Genomic DNA, 27,503 nt, shown 5'->3' on the forward strand with positions numbered 1-27,503 from the left:
GAAATAATTTTTTGAAGATCTTGCAGTCATGCCACCATGACTCATATGACATCTACACAAATTCACAGGCAATGTTTAAGAGATAAAATAACTGTTAGAATAAAAGACTCTGTAAGGAAACATTTAAACAAATGAAATATTCTGAAGTACTTTCAAATTAAGAACTGGTGGGAATGTGGGAGAAGCCACTGTTTCAGAGACCTGGATAGAAATTTCTTTTTGAGTTGTTCAACAACATTTCAGCTGAGTCTCTGGGAGGAGTTTATAAGACCCTTTTTCAGTTTGGATCAATCACGCTGGTGCTTTATAAAGTGATAAAAGTAAGAATCTCAGATAATATCAATGTTTCACCACACCTTCTAAAGATTTATATTTGTATCATTTTTAATGTGGCAATTTTTAATTATTAAAAAATTAGAAAACCAGATGGAGTTACAAAACAGCAACAGGTTACTTAATTAACTTTTGCCTAGCCTACTGGGATAAATAGAACATACCACAGAATATATCAAAGCAGACACTGATGAGACACTATACATTCCATTAGTATGCAGGAGTTTTCCTCTTCAGATATCAGTTCTTATCAGATATAAGCATATGGCCTATCAATCTTATTAAATAAACCCAGCAACTAATTATGTTATAATCCATAGCATATAACATCATGGCAAAAATCAAAAGAAGTACACTAGATCTCCCCACATATTTGTGAAATCTGCCACCAAATTACTGGAGGTGAACAAAGAATGAAAAATAATTGCTGTTATTTTAATAGGACTATGAAATTTAAGTTAGTTTGCAAATATTAATAAACATCCTTTACCTGTGCAAGAGAGCCTTAGAAAAAAAGTAATCAAATACTGAATTTGAAATTTGTCGTGCTTGTTAAAGAACATTAAAAATATTCATTAAGCTCTATTGCATGACATGAACTACATACATGGGTAAAACGAGAAAACTATCAGTGAACCAAAGTGCAAACGTGTAAACTCCTAATAAAATAAACATTCTTTACTTGTATGAAATATCTCTCGAACTTATTGCATTACCTTGTAGATTTTTGTAAAATTTTTAGTATAATTTGCCAGGATGTGCTCTGAAATAAGAATGATTTCAAACAGGATGCCAGCATGCTTCAAAGGGAAGCTCTACAATTGCTTTATTTGGCCAATCAATCCTAGCTGATGAATTCCAAGATCCCTAAAAAAACTTATGTTAAGTATTGCACATCAACTAAGTGTCTAAATGATGTGCAGTGATATCTTTAATGAGTGTCACCAGATATATGTGTTTGCATACATTTGGTTATTGCTATCAGAATTATCAGCCTGCAATTTAATCCCAGACCACTAGAAACCCACAAAAATAAAAAAGAATACTTGCTGCAGACTTTTCACCAAGCTTCAAGAGAATGTTTGTTAGTACCTTCAGATTAATACCAGTTAGTTAGGTTTTGAACAGTTTTAGTCTCATTCTAGATGATGTAAAACATAAAAAAGTGTTATGCAAAATAAAAGAATACAGAAAAATGAAGTATTATTTACTGAACAGTATCAAGTAATCAAAGTTAGACCATACAAGCATCAACAAAAAATGTAAATAGCTGTACTAATAAGGTAGTATCAACAGCCTTTTTTAGCTACTTGAGATCCAAAACTGCAAATCTTGTATATCTCACTTTAAAATGCATCAAGTATTTCTGTTTGTATAGCATGTAAAAATTTGATAGTCAATGACTGCAATGAAATGCATGTATAATACCTGAATTTGATATGTTAACACCTCAGGCCCAGATCATCAAAGCATTTATGTTCTCATGCTGCATGGAAGATCTGGGTCTCATTTTATACTAACTCCTTTCATGAAAGGAGTAGCTGTTTTTGATGCTGTGAATTTATAGTGTTGTCTCTTTCCCTGTACATGGAGGGAAAGGGTCGACATTAAAGAAAGAGTGGTTTCAATAGGCAGAAAGGTTATGGTATTGTGACTACATGAACCACCTTTCCCACACAACATAAAAATATTCTAATATTAAGGATTATTTTACAACTCAGTGGAAATATGCAGTAATGCAATCCATTTCCTTTGTCTGAATGACAAAAATGCTGTCTTAACAGTCACAAGAGCCTGCCTTGTGTTAGGTATAAAAAAAAATATATTTATATATATATTTATGCAATTACTATGTGCATTCAACAAAATCATTTTATGAATCAGCAGGGTTTAATAACACTTTTATCTGAATCTCTGGGAGGGGTGCACTGAAGTAAGTCTGTGGTGCTTCTCAGGAAAGACTTCGAAATGGCAAAGGATAGAACCCATTTGTTTAATGTCTTCAGATATTTTTTGTGTTACATTGTCTAAGAAATGGTCCATAACATCTCTGTCAGATAGAAAGATCTATTGCCTTAACTTTAGTCTACCACTCAGAAATGAAAGATATCACTTGAAAAGGACCTGGCAATTAATTTTTAATGGACACTGAAACTGAAAATCAGCCTAATTTCATTGTGAACTTCCACAAAATAACAGTTTCACCACTGTAAAATTCTCTGTTGCCTTCATTTCTTATGTTTGTATATCATGAATTGTTTAAAAGGATATTGATCAGCAATGTACAAGAAACATTGTACTACTCCTGGAAATCATATACATGGTGGCTCACTTAGATGGGTAGGCTATTTTAGAATTGAAAAGTGAGTGTACTTCCACATCTGCTTGTAGAAATATTGGAAAATTCTTTTATTTTTCTTCTTCACTTGCACTGAGATAATTTTCTCAATCACCTGTGAACACTGATCAGTGTTCTTTGCACTGAAAGTGTACAGATTTGTCACTCAGTCTTTGACATACCAGAGAAGAACACTTGAACCACAGGGTAATCCCCTTGTGCACCAAAGCTTTATTATATTTTTTATTACTGTGCACCGCCATACCTAAAGCCAATAATGTGGCACTTGTGCCATAGTTCTGATACCACAGGTGTCCACTGACAAATGTTCTGCGTGAACCATTGTGTCTCAGTCCACTAATAAAGACTACTGTGCAATGGTAATCTGGTATCTTAGATAGTTTTTCTTCTTGGACAAAGCTTATCCAAAATCTTCTTTCTATCAGCAGCTTAGGGCTCCTTTTCTTTATAGAGATGCAAAGTAAATGTCTTACACCTGTAGGCCAGTACTGGTGTTCTGTCCTAAAAATTTTAGCATTGCTCTGATACGATGAAGCCTTCTTTTTCTCCAACTGGTTCCACTTCAGCATATGCAGGATGTCCAGATCCTCTTCTAAATTTCATTGCTGGCCATCTGCTTGGACGCCGCTTTAACAGCAACAAGAAGAAAAGAAACTTTCAGAACATGAAGGGTACAACAATAAATTAAAGTTTAAAAACTTTAATGATGACCTGTAATTTTGGTTTCTATCATGCTAAAACCCATCACAGGAATGGAGAAACATGTCCGTTGCTCTTCCTTTCAATAGTAGAGCATAGGAATTTGCTAATATGCTCCATGGGATATCAGAGTCCATCAAAACCATACTACTTCCAATTATTTAGAACAAATTCTGACTTTTTTTTATCCAGGACTGGCAAAATAGTGAGTTTTTATTTATTTCAAGTGACATAATTCACAAGTACAATAGGCTAAGGGGCCAAACTGAAACATGGTAGGTTCCATCTAACCACCAGAAAGCACATATTTTCTGTGTGAGTGACAGAGCACTGACACGGGCTGCCCAGAGAAGCTGAGGAGTCTCCCCTTTTGGAGATATTCAGAAGCTGTCTGGATGGTCCCAGGCAGGCTGCTTCGGGTGGCTATTATTGAGCAGGGACAGGTGGCACGAGATGGCCTTCAGAGATCCCTTCCAACGTCTACCATTCTGTCATTTTCTGATTCTAATTGAGTAGTTTACTTTGATGGTTCAAATGGAAGCAGCCTTTTCATTTAAATTCTTTTAACCTTTGGATGGAAGGGTCTTAAGAGATCAAAACCAATTTTCATTAGTATCTGTGGTGATGGCTTTAAAAACAGCGAAGAGACTGAGAAAATACATTTCTAGAGCAGTGCCAGATTGTGATGGATATAGCAAGAAAAAGTGCTTTAGAAAACCTGGATTTTTCAAAATAACTGATATCTGGGAAGATGCAGATTTTAGATGACCATGCTGAGATTCTGCCAAAGAGAACAGTTTTAAGGACAGTAGGCCACAACACTTTTATAATGTCAGCTAATGCTAAACATTCTCCTAAAACGGTCATTCCCCACTGAAAATTCCCCACTGCTAAATATGCTCACGCATTATTTTCTACTCTGACTACTGTTACAATCTGCTTGAAAGGAAGGTATGGCAAGGTACACAGAAACATTGCAGGAAAATAAGAGGAGAAGCAATGATGACAAATTACAGCCTATATATTGACAGTTCAAAATTGAAATTATTTTACTTCACTTTCTTCTTTTAAAAAATAAATATCTGATTTTCTGTCCCTTTAATACTGCATTTTGATTGAATTCTAATCAGTAAGGATATATCATGCTGCTGAGTGTCTTTACCAGAGGCCACAAAACAGGCACAGCTATGACAGTATGCCAGAACTCATGGTGCTGTTGGGCAGCAGTCCTTACAGAAATCTTGGAGGAATGCTGAATCTTGTTACTATCAAAACACAGAGATCTCTCTTATTATAGCACAAATTTTTTCTTGGTGATCACTGTTAGGAAGATATGGTATAAAAGCAACAACTGGTTTATTTTTCTCTCATTGCACAGTTGGGTTGCTGTTGAGTCATCAAGAGCTAAATTCGGTTTGGCAGGTAATTTAAAACTGCAGGACTTTCAATGCAACACCTTCCTAAAAAGTAGGAAGACAGAATTTTGTTCTCTTTAATGGCTATCTTTTCCTAATAAGCAAACCTAGTCTATTCAAAGTTTGGAGACTTTTCTTCTACCTAAGCTTGATTCAAACTGATTTCAAAATTAAGAAGGACAGTTTAGTTATTGGTAAAGAAAAAGGGTCATATTCTGTTTTCAGACTCACTGAAGTAAATCAAGAATAATTCTATTAAATGTATGGGACTTATTCTAGATTTACACCAGTGTAAATGAGAATTTGACCTGAGAGTATTCTAAATAAAAAAGAAAATGAAAATCAATGGAAAACTAGTAGGAAGAATTAATTAGAAACAGTCTCAAATGGCAGCATATAAAAATGAGCTGAGTTTTAATCTGTTAAGATGTTCATTTTAAAATGTACTCCTGATTAATTTCTACTTCCTTGCTACAGCACTGCTATGATCTGATTTTACCATTTTCGTCTACTCTTTTTTTTTTCTGTTTGCCTTTCTAGATGATGAAATATGGAATAGATGGATGTGTATCCGTTCTATTGATAAAATGGGATACAACATAAACAGCAGCTAACTGAGAAATCAACATATTTGAATGTCATCTCCAAACATTAGTTGCAGTTTTCTGTGGTTTCTCTTCATGCTCATTCTTATCATGGTGAGATTTTCCATTCCTACTGAATGTCTGTTTAATTTCAACTCATGTGGATGTGTTTTAAGTAGTTACCAGTCTTAAAGCAATGACAAGCTACCAATTCATTGACTTATCTATTGACCTCACAAAAATCTTTAGAGACATTACAGTTTTAATTGATAAAACCAAAAGCAATTTGATGTCAAGGGATAAATAGGTACTTGAGTTACTGAAGTAGCTCAGGAAGAGCTTAATGCATTCTTCACTTTCTCTGCAAAGCACAGTAATAAGTGGATTAAAAAAGCAAAACAAATAAAAAAACCTCCATGACCTAAAAAAACCCCTAACGAAACAACAAATGAAAGAAAACAGGAAGAACAAAAGCTGAGTACTTAAACTAATTCCTTAGTTTTTCCATCCAATTTAACAGGAAAAAATATGCTTCATTCTCTGGAATTAGAAAATTAGATCTCAGAGGAAATCCTCCAAGCTGTGGCTGAAGAGTTGTAATTCCTGCTTCCTTTCAGCGTACAACGAAGCAGGAAAGCAGGAATAGGATTTTTCTCATAGATTCCTTGAGTTCATTTTTTTTAAGCAAATGAAGAAGAGGAAAGCACTTGTGACCAAGACATGTGTGCTTCAGGATGCATAAGAATAATTTCTGATATACATTAAAAAAACCCTGAAATAAGTAAGATAAAATGAAACAAATTAGCAGTCAGATAATAGATGGAAATTGAAATTTATCTTTCACATTTCTTACGTTACAACTATCTACACTACTGTTGGTGGTTGCAAAGTAAATATGACTTCCTACAGCAATATTAAGGCTACAATAAGCACCTTCATGTAAATATTGGTGTAGAGGTAGAACAGATACTCTTACTTCTGAGAGAAAAATGGAAGCAATTACAGCTCAAAGTACTAAAAGGTGGAGGCTGGAGTATCTTCACACTGTTGTTTCATTGAAAGGTCACCAAGTTTATTCTCATGGTTGATCAGATTCTTCTTTTGACATCCTTTAAAAGGTGGGAAGCTTGAGCCCTAAAGAGCCCCTATTATCCATTAAACAGCCCAATTTCTTTAAGAGGTGATAAAAAAAATCTAAGATTTTTCAATGAGATTTAAAAATATTAGAAAATAATAAAATTAACTAAGTACACATAACCAAGAGAGGAAGTCTGATTTGTACATGCCATAGGCAAACAACATACAAGCTAAATTTCAGAAGGACAGAATTTGTTCAATAAAGCTTTATTGGACTTCTATATTTGAAAATTGATGACCCTCTTCCTTCTAAGGAACTGAGAGATTCTGGTGCTAACATTATATACTATCTCTAAAATTTCTTCCACTTAAGCACTTTTCACTGGAGCTGGTAATATGTTTTGTTAGCTGCAGTAATTATTAACTGTTACCCTTCATTTGATACAGCTGCATAAAGACCAGTTTATATCAGCAAAAGGCAGAAAGAAAGAACGTAGCATGTATGACATCTTTGAAATTCTTACATCTTATCCCATATTTTCTTCATTCCTCCCTCATCCTAATCTTCATTCCATAAAAAAAATGGAATGAGCACAATTCTATACAGATCTAAAATGTCAGAAGAGTGATGAAAACATTGTGAAAAATCTGCGCCTTTTTCATCTCCCCACCCTTGTCACACACACACTCCTTGCTGCAAATCTAAAAGATCATAAAAAGTTTTGTTATGTGTAAAGAAACCAGAAAAAAAAAAAAGGCACAGAGTGTTTGTGTGTGGATTGACTCTTTCATATTCAGCAGTAAACCTGAGCTGTTGGTTTCACGAAGACACAGACGTATTTTCTTTCCGAACTTAGCTTATGCAAGTACAGATACTTGACAATGCCAGAAGCAAACTTAATTTTCCACTAACCAATACGAAAGCGGAAGTTATTGAGTAAAATCATAGTATCATAGAATCATTTAGGTTGGAAAAGACCACTAAGATCATCCAGTCTAAAATACAGTAAAGACACTTACTACATTTAGTAATAAATGTGTTAACCTGATGCCAGCAAAACCCATTAGTATAAGTACTCATCCGCTGTTAATCTATCTGGATAGTCAGGCCTTTTACTTTCTCAAGACAAGGAAAGCTCTTCTTGTTACCAATTACTTTGCCCATAATGTTTGCATGTTTAAATTTACGTGAAATACTTAGGTAGTTATAAGTTGTACACCAGTCTTTAGTCTCTACTACAAGCATCTAATTTACTTGGCAAACTGCAGTCAGAAATGGAAGGTGCTTCAAATATCTGAAATTGTATCTTTGATATGTATTTCTAGGAATAAGAAAAGATCAATTGCTTGAAACCATGTTAATTTAACACCTTGAAGAAACTGTTCTGAAAAATAGATTTCTTTAGACTGTAAGATTCAGTAGTGTCATTTACTGACTTAATTTATCTTTCTCTTTGATAGAAATGCTTGTTTAAAATCTCTCTCTGTGATTTAAAATGCTTCTCAGTATAACAATGTTTCTGCAGTCTTAGGATCATCTAAGTAGCAGACTGCTGATGGAAAAGAAACAGAATGCCTTCTTCCTCTCCACCTTTGACTTTTATTGTCAGTGTTGGCTATTTATTTTAGTACTTCTCCCTTGTGGCTGATTTAGGTTTCCCTTGCTGAGCTGCTGGTTCCTGCTGAGCTGGATAAGCTTTGGAAAAAATAACTTTACTATCAGTACAAGACAATGGCAGTGAGATCAATGACAATATCCCAAATGACACAATGCTACATGACTTTGAAAGAAGAGAAAAAACGATACTTGTTATCTTTTTTTTTAATAACCATTTTCATGAAATTTAATTCAGCCCTAAATTCTGGACAAAACTGAATTGATGACTGTGTCAAGACTTATTCAAACTAAAAGTATAATCCTTGTAAAATATCTGTATATAATAAAAACAATGGGCCATATCCCAAAAGAAATCAGTAGAGATGTGTGAGGTTCATCACCTATCTAAGGGAGCTGAGGAGCTGGCCCTTTTAAAAATTCTTTCTTTTTTTTCCACTCATTTATTTGAAGAGATAGATTGTATTTGTGACATTAATGCAGAAACCTGTAAATGATGCATGGAGAACAGGGCTGGCTGTTAAGCAATGGTTTTTATATGTGAAATGCTGCTATGAGCAGAGATGAACAACGGTGAGCCAGAAATGCCCATAAAATCCCTGAGCTCTGAAACACCCAGATCAGTCTCTGGCTTTTTTTTGGACTATTTCGTCCCCTATTCCTCTGATTTCCTTTCTCTAAGCAGGCAAGGTAAGAACTGATGGTCAAAATCAGAAGAAAATCTAGTATAAGATCTGAGTGCTGGTGAATGTTTCCATACACTGCAAAACAATGCTCTGTGCAGCTCAAATGTTAGAAAAATGCCTAACAGCGCTTTCCCAGACAACCTCGGGTATAGCTCAGGATTTGGGAACCATCCTCAAAAATATACTAGTAGTTAATCACACTAATGTGAAGCTGACGGATAAATGGCACGAATTCAGATTCTTCTATGCTGGTTGGTCTCTGTGCTAACAAAAACAGTCCTAGGCTCATTTAGTTTTCTATTAGAGACACAATTCAAGCTACATCAGGAACAGTTGAGGTGCATCCCCCGGCACTGATCATGCGCTGTTATTTGCTGAAGATCTGCAGCTACTCATTCCTTCCTCCCCTCTCTGCAAGGTCACCCCTCACCCAGCTCCATTGCTATCTGTGTGGCTATTGAAAAATCAGATTTGTGAAAGTATCCAGCCTGAACATCCACAATGAAGTTAAACAAACAACTGAAAAAGACATAGGTATGTGCATGTATGTGTGTGAATGTATGGAGGTACACAAGTATTTTCAAGCGGCTGAATTATTGCAAAAAACTCTGAAAAATCTCCAAGGAGGGTGAGAACATGAAAGCAAAGGCAGCTGCATTTAAAATAGGATCTTTGGTCAAAATTCATTAATACCCCCACAGCTTCAGAGCCTACACATGTCGATAATCTGGAAAGATATTTCCTTTTATGCTGAATATAAGAGAAAGGCTTTTTTTCCTGAGGCAAAAATGGTCCCAACTTATATTGTTAGTTTAGACTCCTTAAAACTCACTACTTGCAGAGAACTGCCACTGAAGAATTTTATTCTGTTGCTGAGTCTTGCCTAAGTATGTTTGGCAACAATATCTCTGTCTAGTTGGGAGAAGACACTTGCAACATCTGACACTTTGCATTCATATTGGAAAGAATTCTACAGAATTCTCAGCTATGGCTACATCATGTTGCCTCTATTACCCAAATAATGCTGAGGTAAGTTTCAAACATTAAAAGGACTTTGGATCAAAATATAAATAAGAAATGTAAGAAAAATACAAAAATAGCATGCATGCAAAAACTTGTTTTATTATGGGCAGCAACCCTTTTGTCCACAGATAACTGGGTGCAAACAGACAAAAGACATCTTAGTATAAGAAAGTTTGCCTTACGCTTTGCCTTTTGATTTGATAAATGTTCCCTGGATGTTGGTTGCTTTCATTGCCAAAGTTCACACAAAAATGCAAAATCAATAAAGATTAAATATAAATGGAAAAAAACAGATGAAGAAAAAGAAGGCAAGAAGTCAAAGCTAAAAAAGAATCTAAAGCTGCTATCTGGTGTGCAACTTAGAACTAGAGGAATCCATCTAACAGCTGGCAATGACTTTACCTCTGTTTACATTCAGCTTTTAGAAATAGTCTTCATTCATTTTAACCTTGACTGGAACTCCCTTGCTTAAAAATTTGATAATTCCTTCTGTCTCTATGTTGCCAAAGAAGATTCCAACAACTTAAACAATGAAATGCATGTTGAATAGGAGGAGGATTGATCTGAAAGTAATGCCTCCTATTTTATTATGTTGATGCATTTGGTGGTATGGCAGTAAAGGTTGAACCTTCCCACCAGTATTCCCTAACATGTAGTTGCTGTGTAACAGATGGCAGCAGGGGCGCAGTCGGACAGAATGGCGTCTGACATGGAAGTGCAGATGAGGCAAAAGTGTGCCACTGAATTCCTCCATGCAGAACTAATTGCACCCACTGACATTTATCAGCGCTTGGTGAACATTTATGGAGACCAAACAATGGATGTAAGCACAGTGAGGTGGTGGGTGATGTGTTTCAGCAGTGTGAAAGACAAGACACGTTCTGGACAGCCATACAGATTTTTACGAGCATAGCATGCAGGCTCTTGTTCGTCGCTGGTGAAAATGCATAGCTAATGGTGATGACTATGTTGAAAAATATTGTTTTTTTTTCAGCTGAGAATTTGCTCTATCAAGTAATGTTATTGTGTTCTCTTGTAGCATCTGTTGTACTTTCCATGGAAATAGGAGGCATTACTTTTGGAACAACCTTCATTCAAAAAAAAACCAACCAGGAGAACATTGCATTTTGGTTTGAATCTTTTTCCTAGGGAAACACCCTAGGAAATCAGGATACTTTAAAGGTATTCAGCTCTTTAGATTGAATTCTTTTAAAATGGCATGCCTTCATGGACAAATTGAATAGTATTGGCATGCGAGACTTTTCTAGCTCTTTGTTCAAAATAGTTATTTTCATTCCAGTGGGGCTACACTCAACAGCTGTGAACAAAACCACTAGAGAAAACACTTCCTTCAGACTTCAGGAGTAAAAAAAATCATAGAATAATGTTACTCTGTTCTAAGACAATAGTTGCTTTTGAAATAAATGACCTTCTCCTTGACTTTTGTGTATCGCTTAATTAAATCAACTATTGCATTCAGGATTTCATTCAGTGCTCCTCAGAGTTGTCACAGGGGGTTACAAAGTTAAACAGTGCAGTCCATGCATGGTATATTAAAGGGAAATTTCTGTTAAGAAAAGGGACTAGATGGCAAAAAAGAGGGGCATCACAACTGGGGTTTGGGTTGAGCTATATGGAAACCTGAGTAAAGTGGTTAGTGAACATTGGGTGATAACTGGAGAGAACATAAGAGAGAAACAGATTAAAAGCATCTATACAGGATCAATTCATTATACTTTTCTTTATTCAGTAACCAGTCATGGCTATAAACCAAATTAACTCAAAATTCCTCAAACAGCCCTTAAACCAAAACCCAACAGAATCTGACTGAAAATGATGTTGCCTACAGAATCTTGGCAACATACTAGAATCTTAGCTAAAAAAATATTTTTCTATTAGTAGATTACACTTCTGAATGGACTCTATGTTTAATGTCAACTTGATATTAGGTAGGGATTACTCTATAAATAATTTCTTTAAAAATAAACACAAATGGCGCAGGTTCTTTATTTGACTAAGCTGTATTTAAATTAGTGACAACAGATAAATTGATACAGATCTGCGTTTGGCTAGAAGACTTGATACAGGACTACAGAATACTAACAACTTTTAGACAACTGTGTATTTTACTTCCTGTACTCATTCTTTTTTTTTCTCATTTTTTAAAAATAGAAGAGTTATGTATACTTATTTTTTTCCAAGAAGCCTACTTTGCTTGGTAAAATACACTTTAGTTTTGACTGCACAGATTGACTAATGTCACCTAAGGACTAAATTTAGTGGAATGGTTTTTATTTTATGGATGCTGTTCCCCAGTGGTTAATGGTTACATTGAGCCTAGAATACTGATTAATAATTCATTTTGATTTCTGTCACTACTACTTCATCTCAGCAACATATGTGTTGTAATACAGTGTTAAAGATGAATCATCATGTTCATGTCTCAGTTCAATTCATGCTACTGTCACTAAAAATGTCTCTATCTTTCTATATTTTTATGGTCCAGACATTTTCATAAGCAATCCCTAGATATGTCCTTAATGACACTTCCAGTGCTTCTGGAACTTTACTATTGCCCATTAGAAAGTGTCCAAACTCTTAAAAGCAAGAAGTACTGCAGGTGAGTATTATGATCAACCTTTGTTTTCTTTCATGTTTAGCAAATCCATATTTATCATAAGGTAGAGGAATATTGTTGAAAAAAAAAACAACAAAAGCAAGTATTCACAGGATGGTTTTTTTTTTTTTGTAGAAAAGAATTCTTATGGAAAATTTTATTTTCTCATATTGTCATGTACAGAAGAACTGAGTTGAATAAGTGTCAGCATCTGCAATTTAGATGTCTGCACCTAAGGTAGCTATCTATCTTTGAAGGAGAAAAACAGTAATTTACCTAATTTTTAAGGAAATGTCTCAAATAGGTCAGGTGAGTCACAGTCTGTTTCTTTCTATACTAATAAAAAGAGCAAAAGGAGGTATTAGATTTAGATGTTAAAATTATGTGAAAAGAATCCTTCTCATACTCTGATGCCAAGTGTTTAAAAAATCCATAAATGAATGTATGGAGCAGCTAACAGGCTTTCAGATACAAACTCAAGTTCAGTCAACCCTTTCTGTGAATGAAATGCATACATTTTAGTGAATTACATTTAGTAAAGTACATTTAAGTTTCAGAAAAACTCCATGTCCCAAAAGAAAATGTCAATGCACATGGAAGCTAATGAATAATATGCTGAAGAAATGTAAACACATGAGAGAGGTGATATCTGAGATGTATCTTTTGTGAATAACGTGTAAAAATGAATCAAGTGAAAGCAAAAACAGCTTCAGAAGAAGCAAAGTGACAAACATGCTAAGTATGAAATAGCAGCACCTGCTAGGTAGGCAGGTCCATTTCTTCAAATCTTAAACTAAGAATTGAAGAATATTTTCTACCTTTAGTTAAGAAAAAACCTTCTATGCTGAAGACCCCAAATAGTGACACAATGTGTTACTTTTGTCTTACCTCTATGAAGAAGAGGCTGGCTGCTGATGTTGGATGATGGTACATATAGACAGTCACGAGGATGGCTGCAGCCACAATGAGGACCAGGACTAGGATGCCGATGATTAAACCAGCATGAAGTGTTCCACCTTTTTTCTCTGCAGCGCTGTCATCTGTGGAAGCTGCATGAATGGCACACTTATTAGCGCAGTAACTTATGTCTTATCCATTCCATTTCACATCTGGTAACTGAATATTTGTTTCTTCATTATTACATGTCTTAATTTCCAGATCCCACGTTGGAAAAAAGATGTTAGGTGTCTCTTTTCCACACATCTGAACAACCATATAGTCTTAATGAACAGACATTTCCAAACTAATTCTGATTCAATAAACAAAATTAATATACTTTCATTTGAACATAATCTGGTCATTCAGAAGTTCCTAATTACCTTCATAATGAATTTTGCTTTGATTTTCTCATAAAACCATTGCAGTTGCCCTACAGACAACAAGTACTAATTGAATACATTTTGAATGTTGTATTTTGTTCTAGTTTTTAAAGCTTCAAGTTGAGAGATGCCACAAATCCCTGAGAGGTCTAGATAATAAACAAACTGCCAAAACTGTAACAGATGGATGTTAAATGATCCTGCAATATTTTAACCTTGGTTCGAATGGAACACACATCGAAGTATTACAGAAGACCATCCATTTACTAAAACTGATTCTGAGAGGTTGTTCGTGCTATGCTCCTTTCAGGAGAAAACAGGGCCGGCTCTATCACAAAAGCAACTTGTCAACTGTGCCTTCAAACAACTGACTGTAAGTCTTTTAATAGCACTGCAACCTCTGTGAAAAAGTCTCCCAATAAACTGGACAACATCCACTCGTGATTGGATGTGATTTCTACTTTGGACACCCTGGAGTATCACAGCTAGTGCAAACATGGTGATAAGCTATGAGTATTCATCATTCTCTTGCACAAAAGCATTAGTGCTCTTCTACCCACCATTGCAGGAAACAGAGTGATTCAGAATCCCTGGGTTAAAGAAACAAGAGCAAGGCACTAGTGATTTGGCTTCTGAAACTTGCATTACTTTCTCAATAGTCTCACTGCTTTCTTCTTTTCTGCCAATCCTAGAATCACTTCCATGATTTACTCCATACAAAACCTGCCTCTGGTCTCACTTATATGCATTTCTTTTTCAAATCCATTTTAAAATTTCCTCTCAAAGTGCTTGTTTGCCAAGCTGACCATAATGAAAGTAGTTGATTTTTACAGTCATCCTTTTGGTTGTAGTATTTCTCTGAACTATTTGTTTGGTTGTTTTAGAACATCACAGTCTGTGAGGTCAGTGGCAATCTACCTTTTGTTTACTCTTAGACAGCAGCCATTGAGTTATGAGTATTGCTTCAAAAAATTACAATGCTAATACAATTAGTAACAACAATAACAATACCTATGCATAGTCTTTGACTGTTCCTAAGATGGTGAGCAATACACTCCACACTAATATTAAAAAAATGAACTGGAAAATAATAAAAGGACCTACTGATACTAACACAGCATTAAATACCTCGCATGAGAGGCAGTAAAAGAAAATAGGAATGGTTAACCACACTGAGGGTAACCATAACAGCTCATGCATCCCATGGAAGGCCTGCATGGCTGGTTCCACAAAGAACCACATGGCACCACTGCAGCAATAGGGAAAAAAGGAAAATGAAGATGCATTATCTTAGCCAGGAGCTGTTTGTAACTATTAGGTGGAAATGTATAATTGTGAGAAGAACGTATTCCTTTAAGTGTCAGCCCTATTTGATTTTTTTTTTTTTAGTACTGCAGACAGTGAAAATTTCCAGCCTCTTCTTTAATATTGTAGTGAAAGAAGGGAGATAATGCCCAGAATGCAGAAGATTTTTGAGCATTTCCAAATGCATTCCTAGTCAAATGGCATCTAAAACAATTCATGGTAGCCTTCATGGAGGAAGATAGAAGAAAGGTGACCCTAAAAATGGTGGTTCTAACTTTCAAATAGCAGAGTTCTTTACTCAACATAGCCATTAATAATTTATTAAATAGCTACTCACTTTCAGCTGAGTATAGCTGATGTATAAAACTCCAGAATAGATGTTGTGCACCATAACTATACTTATTACTTGCACCTATGTTTCAAATGGCAAAGCAAATACAAGTTAAGCAAATAGAAGGCCATCAGGAAAGGCCTGCTTTATTGTACATGCTCTGGGTTGGGCTATTAATTCCCAGTGAAAAAGCTACTTACGTGAATCACCCCACAGAGAACTAACTACTTCCCATAAGGAGTGGGTGATTCCTAGCTTGTCTTTCTCATAATTGTCTTTCTGACAGCTTCATACTCTTCCACTCTACTCTTTAATGCCACATTGGTGCATCATAAACTATCACTTGTACTCATTTCCAGGCCAATTTATACAAAATGAATAATCTGAATTGTTACTATGTTATGATTGAAAGCAGAACATCATATTCTGCATATTAAAAAATGCTAGATTTCAGCAAAGGTACTGACCACTTCATAAAGGCCACCAAATCAATCTGTTTTGATTTGATATTTTCTCAGTTTTTAGCATCCAGCTTTGCAAATAAGAATGCTGTCACTTTGCAAAAAAACAGGTGACATGATGCTGCCTAAATTTCTACCAGTCTAGGGTAGAGCACTGCATGGACATCACTGCAGCAATCAGAATGGCAAATGTGAAAACAAATGAAATACATTCTTAAATAACAAGTGTAAATAACTTGTAATTTCCATAATAGAAATTCAGTTCATTGACCCCAGGGCTATAATACCCATGAGAAATTGATTTCACTGTCTTTGCACAGATGCAATAAACAACATTGTCAACTTTGAGAACATTCTCTGCTTAAAAATCAACTGACAGCTCTTTTAAAAAGCTACCAAGGGAAACAGATGAAAAAAAGAAACTTTTTCAAGTGCAGAAGTATTATTAAGCTTTTCACAGCACATCTGCTGTTCCAGGCAAGGCTAAACCCATAGGAGGATATTTGCCTTTTGAACAATCTTTTCCCAAAAAACAGCTTTGTCAGTGGAACTTTCCCCAGATTTTCATTCTCCTGTGCTCAGGGTAGCAGTTGTTACATACAATATATTCTATTTACAACTCCTCCCCAAATTCTTTCATGTATAAACCTTTTAAGCAGAAAGAACATGGTAACATCTGCTTCTCAATAGGTTCTGAGTAGCAGTACAGAAAGAACAAGTTTTTTTCTCAAGAAACACAAAACAAACATGAAATAACTGTTCTCCTGCTGGAATGTTGTCTAAAAAAAAAAAAGTGAAAACAACAGAAATGTTTTGATTGTTTGCATGGCAAACACATTGGAACTATCATTTTCATTACATCTGTATGTATGAACAGTCTTGTCCTGTTCCATGGTCACTGTGATGCTGACTTTAACATGAACAGAAGTGTGTACAAACTGGGACGGTTAGAGCATTTGTAAATATGTTACAGATAGATACATTCTCACCACTGTTTATCTCACTATTGCATATTAACAATTGAAGTTCAGAAAATAATGAAATACAATATTTTCTATGATTTAAGCCCAAGGTTCACACAAGGTTGCCACTGTGACAGTTTTATATATAAGAAAAAGAACAAAATCTGTGATACATATATATACATCTCCCATGATATAGGATGGAAAAGTAGTAACTTACCAAAGATTTAGATCTCTGCCTGTGAGAGCAGAGATAAGAAAAATTTATATTGGAAAATAGAAGAAAACTACGTGAAATTCTACTGCTTTCTGACTAGAATCTTTCCTTTAGACAAAGTAACATTGATTTGAGGGCAAACGACAGATGAAAGAATAAAAATGAATTTTGTTGCGTACCATGAACTTGGAAAATAAAGTTTCGCCTTTTTCATCCATGTTGATCCTTTTTACTCTTGTATTATGATCAGAAGGCAAAAAACTCCAACCTAATTGCTTAGATGCACATGCACTTTTAAGGGGTATCATGCAATACCTTATTTGACCCTCCTGACTGACACAGCTACACTAGCAAAGCCAGGGATATAAATGTCGTAAGTAGCAGCAATTAGCCTAAAGACAGTAATTCAGTCCTGTTTCTCCATGAAGAAAACTGAGATTTTCTCCTCTCTTTTTACCAGATATATGATTTTTTTTCTTTGTAAATCCCTGAATTTGTCACAAAGAAATGAAGAATGGACACTGATTTATTACAAGATGAGCGTTTGCATTTAGGCCATGTGGCAGAATTGGACATATCCTAAATGTTCAGCAAAAAACATGACTTTTTTTTGCTGTCAGGTCAGATGAATATGAAACTATCTGATAGGTATGTGAATACATATGCAGTTCTATCAGAACAGAAATGTTGGTTTATAAAGTTGGCAGTGTCACTGGCATGAACTCAACCTTGTGGTGAAATGGCTTTGGATACCTACCAGGCCAGGAAAATCATTTCTACAGATGAAACAATGCCAGAATGGAAAATCCTGTCAGTTCAAGTATAACCACATCTACAGTACTTACAGACTTGTATGCACAATATATATGCATGTGCACTACATAGATTAAACATTAGAGAAACTCAATATGTATTTTTTTTTTATGGCAAACATGCAATTTTTTAAAATTGTTTAGTTGTTAACGTTGCAACTCCCTTTCATTCACAATTTACATGTTAGGTAATGATCATTTCATGTTTGGCTGTGGTTTTGAAACTGTAGCATGCCCACATTTCGAAAAAAAAATAAATCATAGATTAAGATAGATTTATGCCATGCTATTAATGCTAATACAAAAGTAGAATCCTGTAAATACTAGCTTAGGAATGTCAGACATGCTTATATATAACATTAATAATTCTTACCACATATAACTATAATATTAACACTTAAAGTGATAGGTCATATTTCTAAAGAGCTCGCAAACAAATTGCCAAGACCTGGTGACAGAATCTAAAATTACATGGAATTAAGAACAGATAAAGGGTACACTTCTAATTGAAATGTTTCATTGGATTCACAGTAATTATCTTGGATTGGAACTATGTGAAAACTGTCATGTCAATGAAATGTGAAAGGGGAGCTTTTTGCATCATTATTTCAAGAGATTCCAACTGCAGTATTATTATAGGATCACAGAAACTTGATGATCCTTAAAGAATGCATCATTTAGGTTACATTCTCCATTAGACACTCATAAGTTTTCTAATTCACTCTATATAAGATATCTCAGTCTGAAGACTTGAGCTGTGGGGGAAAGCTGATTTTTTTATCAGTCCTTTTAAACTTCTTGGTTGGCTGCTGGATTCTTGCTAGTTACTAACTTTTGCAAGTTATATGCATTTTATATATAAATGAAGGCACGTACTGCTTAGGATTGATGCTACCTGATATATCACAAAACAGATAATATATACCTGGCCTTTTAAAAGTAATCTGAGTGAGGAATAAAGCAATTTACACCCCTTCTTCAAGTTCTGTTTCAAGGTAATAAAACTGTCCATCACTGACACTGCTGGATTACCCTGACTTCAGGAAAATCAGTTCTGGTTTTGTTGAACGTGGCAGGTCAAATCCTTCTCTCCACCACCATCCCTGCTATCTGCCTGATATACTACTGTAACTAGGTTAATCTCATTCAGCCATCCGTTCACCCACAACTGTTCTTTTTTCATAGCTGGCATTTGACTATTTTAGGTGTGAATTCCTCTCATCAAGGAGCTTCAGGATGTGTGATAGATGCTTCTGCATGAGAAATCCATACAAGCCACTTGGCAACTCCTCCTCTGCATGTGTTTGCTCTCCTCTTCAGGCAGCCAAACAGCAGAAACTCTCTTGCCTCTTACTTGGTCCAGGGCTAACTTGCGTCTACAGATTCAAGTTCACTCCACTAGATCTCCATCCTGATTAGTGCATCAAGTCTAGACTGGAATCTGTATTGCTTTGCCCTATTTACCCAACTGTGAGCTTGTGTTAATATGCCAAGAGGAAGAATATTCAAGGCAGCCAAGCTCACAGGGATAAAACCTATGTGAGCTCAGCAGAGCCACTGAATTTTTTACCCTGTTTTGGGGCCCCACTTACATATGGAATGTGAGTCTATGAGAAGACTGCTTGTTTTATGGAGCAGGTATATGGTTGTTCAAAGCTAAGCTTTCGTTTCCCCATACATAAAGCAGATGCCTGAACAGAAGATTAATGACCTACACAGAGTGACTGTGAGAAGGAAGAACTGAATTTACAGGGGGAAGAATTCCCTGGAGGCTCAGAGGAATCTCCAAAAAAGTGTGTTCTCTATCTCTTCTAGGAAAAGCATGCTCTGGACTTCTCAGTTTCCTCATGATAATGAAGTATGATTTTCTTGCTTTTGTGAGTTCATTCCCTTAGCATTTGTTAACATTTTGAAGTTAATCCACTGCTACACTTCGCTTAGTATCATCATGATTTATAAAGTCCTCCATCTAATGCTGTAAGGAATGAAAGGTGGTCTTTGAATGAGGATACCATGAAGTGTAATCCACAAATCCTGAATCCAATATCTGTCCAATGCTATCAATTTTCTATAGGACTCCAGGCAACTCAGTAAGTCTCTCCAAGATTGATTGATTGCTTAGTGCACTAAGTAAGTGGACATGAGTGCACTAACACCAAATTTCTCTGTTTATAGAATGCCAGTAATAGCTGTGTTAGCTAAGGATTTACGTTCTTCTGCCCTAAAATATCACCTACTCTTGCAACAATTATCATTCACTGGTATTCATTTCAGTCTGAGTAGTTTGAAGCAATTTAAGCCATTGCAATACTTGGTAACATCAAGCTGTCACAAAGCTCAATATTTTACCACAGTATTTGGCCTGTCAATGCAGCTGAATTGCTAAATCCAGGAGAGCAAAAATGTACCAGGTTACATGAATTTCAATTCAGTCAACCTCCTCTTAATCCTACTGAAAGCAAACACAAGACCATTGGGTCAAGCAGGATGTTCCTATTTAAAACTGTGTCTAATACTTCTCATGCTTCCAGAGTTATTTCTCTTCCCCCCCCCCTGCAGACAGAACTCCAGGAACTTCAGCTTCAATGCAAAATACGTAACTATCTGTCTCCTTTCACTTGGCCTCTATTTTTCCAGTCCTTCACAGTGACCCATTCACAGTATCTCAAAGTCAAGTAAGCAGTGCAGAAGAGATTGCAAAAGGCTACTGACTACAGTCATTGGGTTAACTCCATGCTAACAAGTGGTTAGAAAGACAAAATTCCCAGAAAATTTGTGTGCCCTAGCTGTCAGACTACCATAGCACTAACAGAAACAGGAACAAATGATAAAACATTGAACAACGTATCCCTGACTTAAAAGTTTATCAATTGTATGACATTTAGCCCTCCATAAGATCTCTGTTTAAATCTACATGTGCTTTCTAGGTTAACCCACTAGTTTTTGTGCTGGTTTAATTATCAGTTAGATGTGCTAAGTCATAACAATGATATGAGTAGGTACCCTGTATCATTTTACATTTGGCTTGGAAAACCAAAGACAAAATAAACCAGTATAAGAAGTCAGAATTAAATGTAAGTTGAACTACCTACACAAGTTGTTCTGGTTTAGCTAAACTGTTTTAACATCGTGGTTCTTTAAGCTAATATGGTGCATAAAACTTAATTTGATGCAAAATGACCTTTTGTGCTAGAGGCGGAAAGTTACACTGACTTTATAGAAGATACATTCTATTGGCACAACTTTGGAAAACTTCTGTTTTTATTTGTTTGACTTTCTGAGAGTATTTTTTTTTAACATATTCTATGATTATAACTATAATAAGATGATGACAGCAAAACTGGGATACAGTGAAGATGCAAGAAATTCTGGAAAAGACAAAAATATCCTGTTTTAAGGAACATTTAAATATAATTCAAAGTATCAAAGAAACAAACACAATTGTTCCCAGGTTAAATGTCCTAAAATTAAAGATCATTAATTTGTGGTTCTGTTTTTCAACCAGAAAAGATGAGTTCAGCACTCTCCATTTGTGATTGCTTTAGAAAGCACTAGTGTTGCACGCTGGCTGTTGTGTATAATAAGTAAAATACATTTCCATCTGTATCTAATGAACAAAGGAGATGGAGTAGTTATATCAGAGGCTGCTGCTTTTCCAAACTGTGGGGGCTGTTCTCAATTTTGGAGAGCTCCAGCTGAACAAGATATACTTATGTGGTATCATACTGAATTGGATCATTGAGAAACATAACACATTATTAAAAATAGGTTAGATAATTATTATCAAGCATGAAATAATGTTAGTTGGGTGGAGATCAGTTAGCTAGAGATCAGTGTACACAAGAAAAACAGGACTGAATCTTCTCCACAATTTGTCAAGAATTCCTATGGTAGGAAGAGCTTAGACTGAAATTTTTAAGAAAAATTAAAGAGGCAGATGACTAATGGGAGCTAGATTCCAGGCATTAGGGACTCTTAAAAAAATCTAGCACTGGGTAAATTTATCACAGAATTTAAGATATACAAAAGTACTTTATCAAGACTCAAAAACTTGGGTTTGTATTTTGGTCATTTCCTATCCAGTTTTCCAATGTTTTAAACTAAAATTATGCACTTCATAGTACTAATGTTAATCTTGTACACCACTAATGTTCGTATCCAGACTATCTTTGAAAAGGTCCACTAACTAGAACGAACAGAAAGATGTAGACATTTCCTTTCCCTACATATGCTGGAATGGACTTGCTCATAAATGTACAAAACAGCTTTATTTTTCAGGTAGTTTTTTTTTGCATAGTTTTGCTTTTTTTTACAACAGTAATTTTGGAATACATTTTGATGAATGAGAAAAGGTAGCAGTTTTCCGGGCACTTACTGCCCAACACACACATTTTTCTTCCGAGTTATAAAGCTGAAGGATTGAGAGGGACCCATAGCAATCAAATCATCACAACAAAGTGTCTAAAAAGGTCAAATGAAATGTCTAGATGTGCTAGCCAATCATCTAAATCACCCACCAAAGAGTTCTCAACAAGAAAATACTCTATTACTGTATTGCCACAGCAAATTGCTCACAATTTTTATGAAAAATTAGGCTTTTAAACTGTTTAGTCATCTGTGCTGTGTTATAAGAAAAATGAAATAATAACTGCAATTAATAACAAAACTATACATTTGTTCTGCTGGATATACCTTAAACTTTACAAATACTTCTTATTTTAAAGAGAATTAAGATCCAATAAAAATCATGATGGCATGCCAACTTTATTTAAAATTGGTTTAGGCATGTATCTATTAGGCATCTATCAAGTGTCTATGAAGAAATAGGGAACACAGAAGAAACAGAAACAAGCAAATCTGAAAAGTTTGTTAAAATATGCCTCAAATGACTGCGGGTGAATTACAGCATTAACTTGCATATTGATTTCTCATATGATTAAAAAGTCAAAGCACTTTGACCTAAACCTGAATTTTAATTTAACTTTAGCTGCTGCTTTATAACAGGAACTTTCAAAAGTTCCAGGCAGGGGTGAGATGCAGAATTTCTAAAGAATCCTCTTGTTGTACCCAGCCAGATATTGACAGCTACCATCCAAGAACACATCAAGCTATAGGCCATCATCGATCCAATACAGCTTTGGTTTTCCATTATACAAGGCTCCCTTTCATTAGAGTTTTAAAGGATCTAGTCTGAGAAAGCAAAATCCCTGTACTTGTGATCTGAAAGAATCTACTCTTTATGAAAGACTGACAAATCACACAGAATGAAAAAACACGCCTATGGCTGCAGAGGTTTTATCTGAGCCTAATCTAGGGGTCACTGGAAATTTCAGTACATATCTGAAGATTCATCAAAAAGCACTTCACAGATTAAAAGCTACGTTTACTGTGTGAATGAGAAATCCTGGTGTGCTGCTTTGCTTCTTTGTTGTTTGAAGTAAATTTCTTTTTATTTTTTTTAAATTTATTATTATTATTTTATTTCAAAAATGAAAGACACAGCTTAATGAAAGTGAATAATCACATCAGTTGTTGGCTCATCCTAAAATGCAGCAGCTTTCTGCAAGGAAATAGACTTTCTATATTTAAGAAGAGTGATACCACAGACCCTAGAAAATCACTTTGCCAAATAGACCATAGCCATTCCCTGCTTTAGTACCCATCATTTAGTTCACTTTCATGGGGTTTTTCTTTTCAGATCTGGTACAAAGAGTAGACAAGTGAAAAAAATAGTTCTGTTGCAATTCCCAAGCTGATAAAAAACAGGAACATTTTTTAGGGCCCAAATTTTGAATTATTTTTTCTATAACAGCATCCTATTTTGAGCTGTTGATGAGATGCTTGAGGTGAAGAACTGCCCAGTCCCAGGCTAGATGCCTGCTTCAGAGTGACTCCTTGCAGGCAGAGCATAGATCTAGATCACCTAGGAAGACAGCTTATGTACAGGACAGATAGGAAATGTGTGAGTGAAGTCCTGACTGATTCACCTTTCTTACTGATCTCTAAGAGTACTGAAGTACTTTTCACAACAAAATAAAATGCAATTTGATTTCAAGCAGAATCAGAGAAAGAAAGGTTCAGGGATATTCCCATAGACAAAGTGCCTAACAGTACTGCCCTGAGTTTATAGATGACCTTATTCCAAGGCATTATTTCTGTGTCAAATCCATGTCAAACAGCCTCCCCTGCCTCAGGGGAAAGGCAACTATTGTCAATAAACTTTCCCTTTACACCAGTGGAAATATAATTTGTTTCAATTTGCTCAGCAAATCAACCTCTGCTTTGACTGACTGTTCCAAAGCCTGTAGAAATCAACCTAAATCTTTCCATTCTCCTCAGCAAGCAAATACAGACCCAGCCTACATCTAATGACCCAATCCTATACTAACTAATAGCAAATGTCTTCAACTTCAAAGGGAGAAGTAATAAACTTCAGTTATCAGTTCTTGAACCAACAAAGAAGTTGACATGAGTAGTCCACTGCAGAATCTGATTTAACAAAGGCTTTCACTGGGGAGTCAAAGTGATCTTATTAATTTGCAGAGGGGAATGTGCATGGAGGAGTATGAGATCTCTGCTCTTACAGACATAAAGATATAAAATAGATGTTTTTATCAATAAAATCTTACGTAATAACTCACTACTGTGAACTAATTAGCAGTACTTACAAGGGCTGCTTCAAAAGTATTGCCTCCTATTTTATTATGCTGGCCCACAACATCAGTTGTGGATGTTGGTGGTATGGCAGGAGAAGATGAACCTTCCCACAAATATTCTGTTACATTTTGTTGCCATGTGACAGATGGCAGCAGAGGGGCAGTCTGACAGAATGGCATCTGACATGGAAATGCAGTTGAAATAAATGTGTGGAACTGAATAAAAAAATTGCACTGAAAAAACTGCAGCCATTGACATTCATCAGCGCTTACCGAATGTTCATGGAGACCAAACAGTGAACGTGAGCACAGTGAGGTGGTGGGTGGTGCATTTCAGCAGTGGTGAATCAGCTGGTGCAGATTTTGACCTGGTCATGGTATGCAGGCTCTTGCTCACAACTGGTGAAAATGCATAGCTAACGGTGGTGACTATGTTGACAAATATTGTTTTGTAGCTGAGAATTTGTTCTATCAAATAATGTTATTGTACTCTCCGTATCTGTTGTAGTTTCCATGGAAATAAATAGGAAGCATTACTTTCAGAGGGACCCACAGTCACTCACAGTGATGTATTATTTAGAATTAACATCATATCCTCTCTTAAGACAGCTAAACAATGTTGTATTATTATAACACAGAACTACAGATAATAACTGTATTCAGTTAAACTTTGTCTTTAATGTTTTTTTTTGAAGCTAATTAAACCTGCTGTTTTCTTAAAGTCTTATAAATAGTACTGTAAATATTTAATTTACTAAGCAGTTGCTAAGCTTACTTGCCCTTCTGCTCTTCTGCAGAAGTGTGAAAGGCTGAAGTCCCTTGGGAATCTGGTAGAAGCTATTTCTACAGCCTGATTTTGATTAATGAAGTTCAGTGGGGTGTAATTTGACAAGCCACTGACATTATTTACACACACAAAAAATCATCTCTTACCTCCATTATCTTTTAGGTGCAGCGCTATCTTGGTATCATCTATAAGGGAAATCAAAGTTAGCTGTAAGAAAATGCATTTTTTCTAGGTCATGAGTTGTTTTAGGAATTATTTTCTTTCTAATGCTGAACAATTTCCACAATTAAAAAATGTTTTGGTACTTAATTCAGTGAGAATTAGATTGTGATGTTCTTACACTGAGCAAGGCTTTACTTCATATGAATCTGATACTGTGTAAAGGAGGATTCAAAATACTGCTAAGTAAGGGCACTAGAGTCCACCCCATAGCACTTACAGATAATTCCTTTTTGTTACATGTTAATATTTGAGCATTCTATCGTGCTAAGGACTGCATGAACCAGTACAAGACAATAAAATAAAGCAGTATTTAATTCCTTCTAAGAATTACGGAAAAGCCTATCAATTTTAAATCCTATTTATTTTCATATTCCTTTTCTCATAAGAAAATATTAGCAGATGTGCATATGGCAATAATTGTAATGCAGTACAAATCTTGCACTGACAGTTTCTAAACTTTTCTTGTTGGAAAGAAAACGAAGTCTTCTTACCAGTAGATTCTCACCTTATAACATCTACAGCTTAAAACTCATGTGCCACTCAGAAATTCTGTGCACACCTGGTAGTTTCCAATAGGTTAACATACAATTCCAATAGACACCTCCCATCTGCTTGTTCTATTTTATAGATGCCGTCTGATTAACCTGGGTTAGCTTTTCTACTCAGCTGAATTTTCCTCAGAAGCAAGAAAGCAGGACATCTCATCCACAGAAAGGAAAGATTTAAGCAGCAGTGCAACAAGGATGAGAACTGACACACCATCACTTACCCAGCTAATTCTGCTCAGAAGCTATAGAAACAGTGAGCATTACATGAAAAGGATAGTGAAAACAAAATGAGAAAACGAAACCAGAAACATTCAAAGAGGTTGTTAATTTGGGTTATCTCCAGTTTTCACCTAAATACAATCCTCAAAGGGATCCAAAATTCATTAACTCTGTGCTAGATGTTTCTTCAGTAATTTTAACAGGGTCTTATCCATCTAATATTTCAACAGGTTTGGGACTGTGAAAACAAATAACTCTTTGTAACCACAAGTACTCCAGAAGCTTGCTGTCCCTGCACTCCCACCCTATGTCTTCCACCATTTGTTGCCTTCAAGCTTACTTTGCAGGAGGAAGATGCAATAAAAAGGTAATATCAGATACTACTTTGACTAATTTCCCACTCTTTCCACTGCCCCAAAGAGAAAAGGGCAACATGAACACAGAGGAAATCAATTTTTTTAGACTTGTAAATGACATGTTTGCACTACAGACTAAATCAGTCTACATAATTCACCTTCTGTGGGTAGGCTGGTTGGCAGCTGGGAGCTGATGAATCCTCTGGTGGTTGTTAAAACTCTGAACTTTGTGGTAGTTGGTTGAAGAGTGGTGGTGGAGTACAGAGGTGCTTCAGTTGTGTCTATATTCTTCTCACAAATCTTATCTTTTGACTGTTGGGAAAAAGAAAAAAAACAACACTGGGAAAGAACCAGCAGTAAGAGATTTATAAATGTATCTTGAAAATGAACTGCTCTGGTGCAGGAGCATCCTGAGTGCCTCTTATAGAGGTGGTCAGTTCACCACTATCAGCGTCAGATATCTTTCTTTCATTCTCACTTCATGAAAGGAAATTCAAATGTACAGTTTCTGGTACTTCTATTTTTAATTTAAAGTGTTTTTATTTTATGTCCACTTTATAAAGATATATATAGAATGTCTTTGGCTTTGAAACCCTTCTTCATAATCTGATAATCAAAAGCATCACAAATGTATGAAAGGCCTCTGATAGGCTGAGGACTACTCACATACCTCTTCAGGGCAGCCACTGTCTACCCAGTCTTGTCGGTGACGGTCAAATCCGCTGGAGCATCTTTAAATAATGAAATAGGTATAAGTTGTCCAGATGGAGGAAAACAAGAACATGAAAGGACAGGAGAGGAAGAGAAGGGAATGACAGAAAGAATAAATAAATGATGTGATTTATTTTAAAATCCATATGACTTATGTGGTGTTACTTTTATTCAAGTGGCTGTTGCTTA

At 35.6% G+C, this 27,503-nt stretch overlaps 1 protein-coding gene across 3 annotated transcripts in view; it reads right to left on the reverse strand.

Annotated features, from left to right (window-relative positions):
• Window positions 367-27,503, reverse strand: part of PLXDC2 (plexin domain containing 2) — a 246,368-nt gene continuing 219,231 nt past the window's right edge. For 2 of the 3 annotated variants that reach the window (XM_021387767.1, XM_021387769.1), the window contains exons 10-14: window positions 27,274-27,334; window positions 26,762-26,915; window positions 25,405-25,443; window positions 13,297-13,457; window positions 367-3,319 (exon numbers count right to left, since the gene is read on the reverse strand). In XM_021387767.1, coding sequence (XP_021243442.1) covers window positions 3,203-3,319; window positions 13,297-13,457; window positions 25,405-25,443; window positions 26,762-26,915; window positions 27,274-27,334 — 532 coding nt within the window. In that variant the 3' untranslated portion in view covers window positions 367-3,202. The remainder of the gene's footprint in view (window positions 3,320-13,296; window positions 13,458-25,404; window positions 25,444-26,761; window positions 26,916-27,273; window positions 27,335-27,503) is intronic. The other variant, XM_021387768.1, reaches the window with a different exon arrangement.

This window comes from Numida meleagris, chromosome 2, assembly GCF_002078875.1.
Source record: "Numida meleagris isolate 19003 breed g44 Domestic line chromosome 2, NumMel1.0, whole genome shotgun sequence".
NCBI lineage: Eukaryota > Metazoa > Chordata > Aves > Galliformes > Numididae > Numida > Numida meleagris.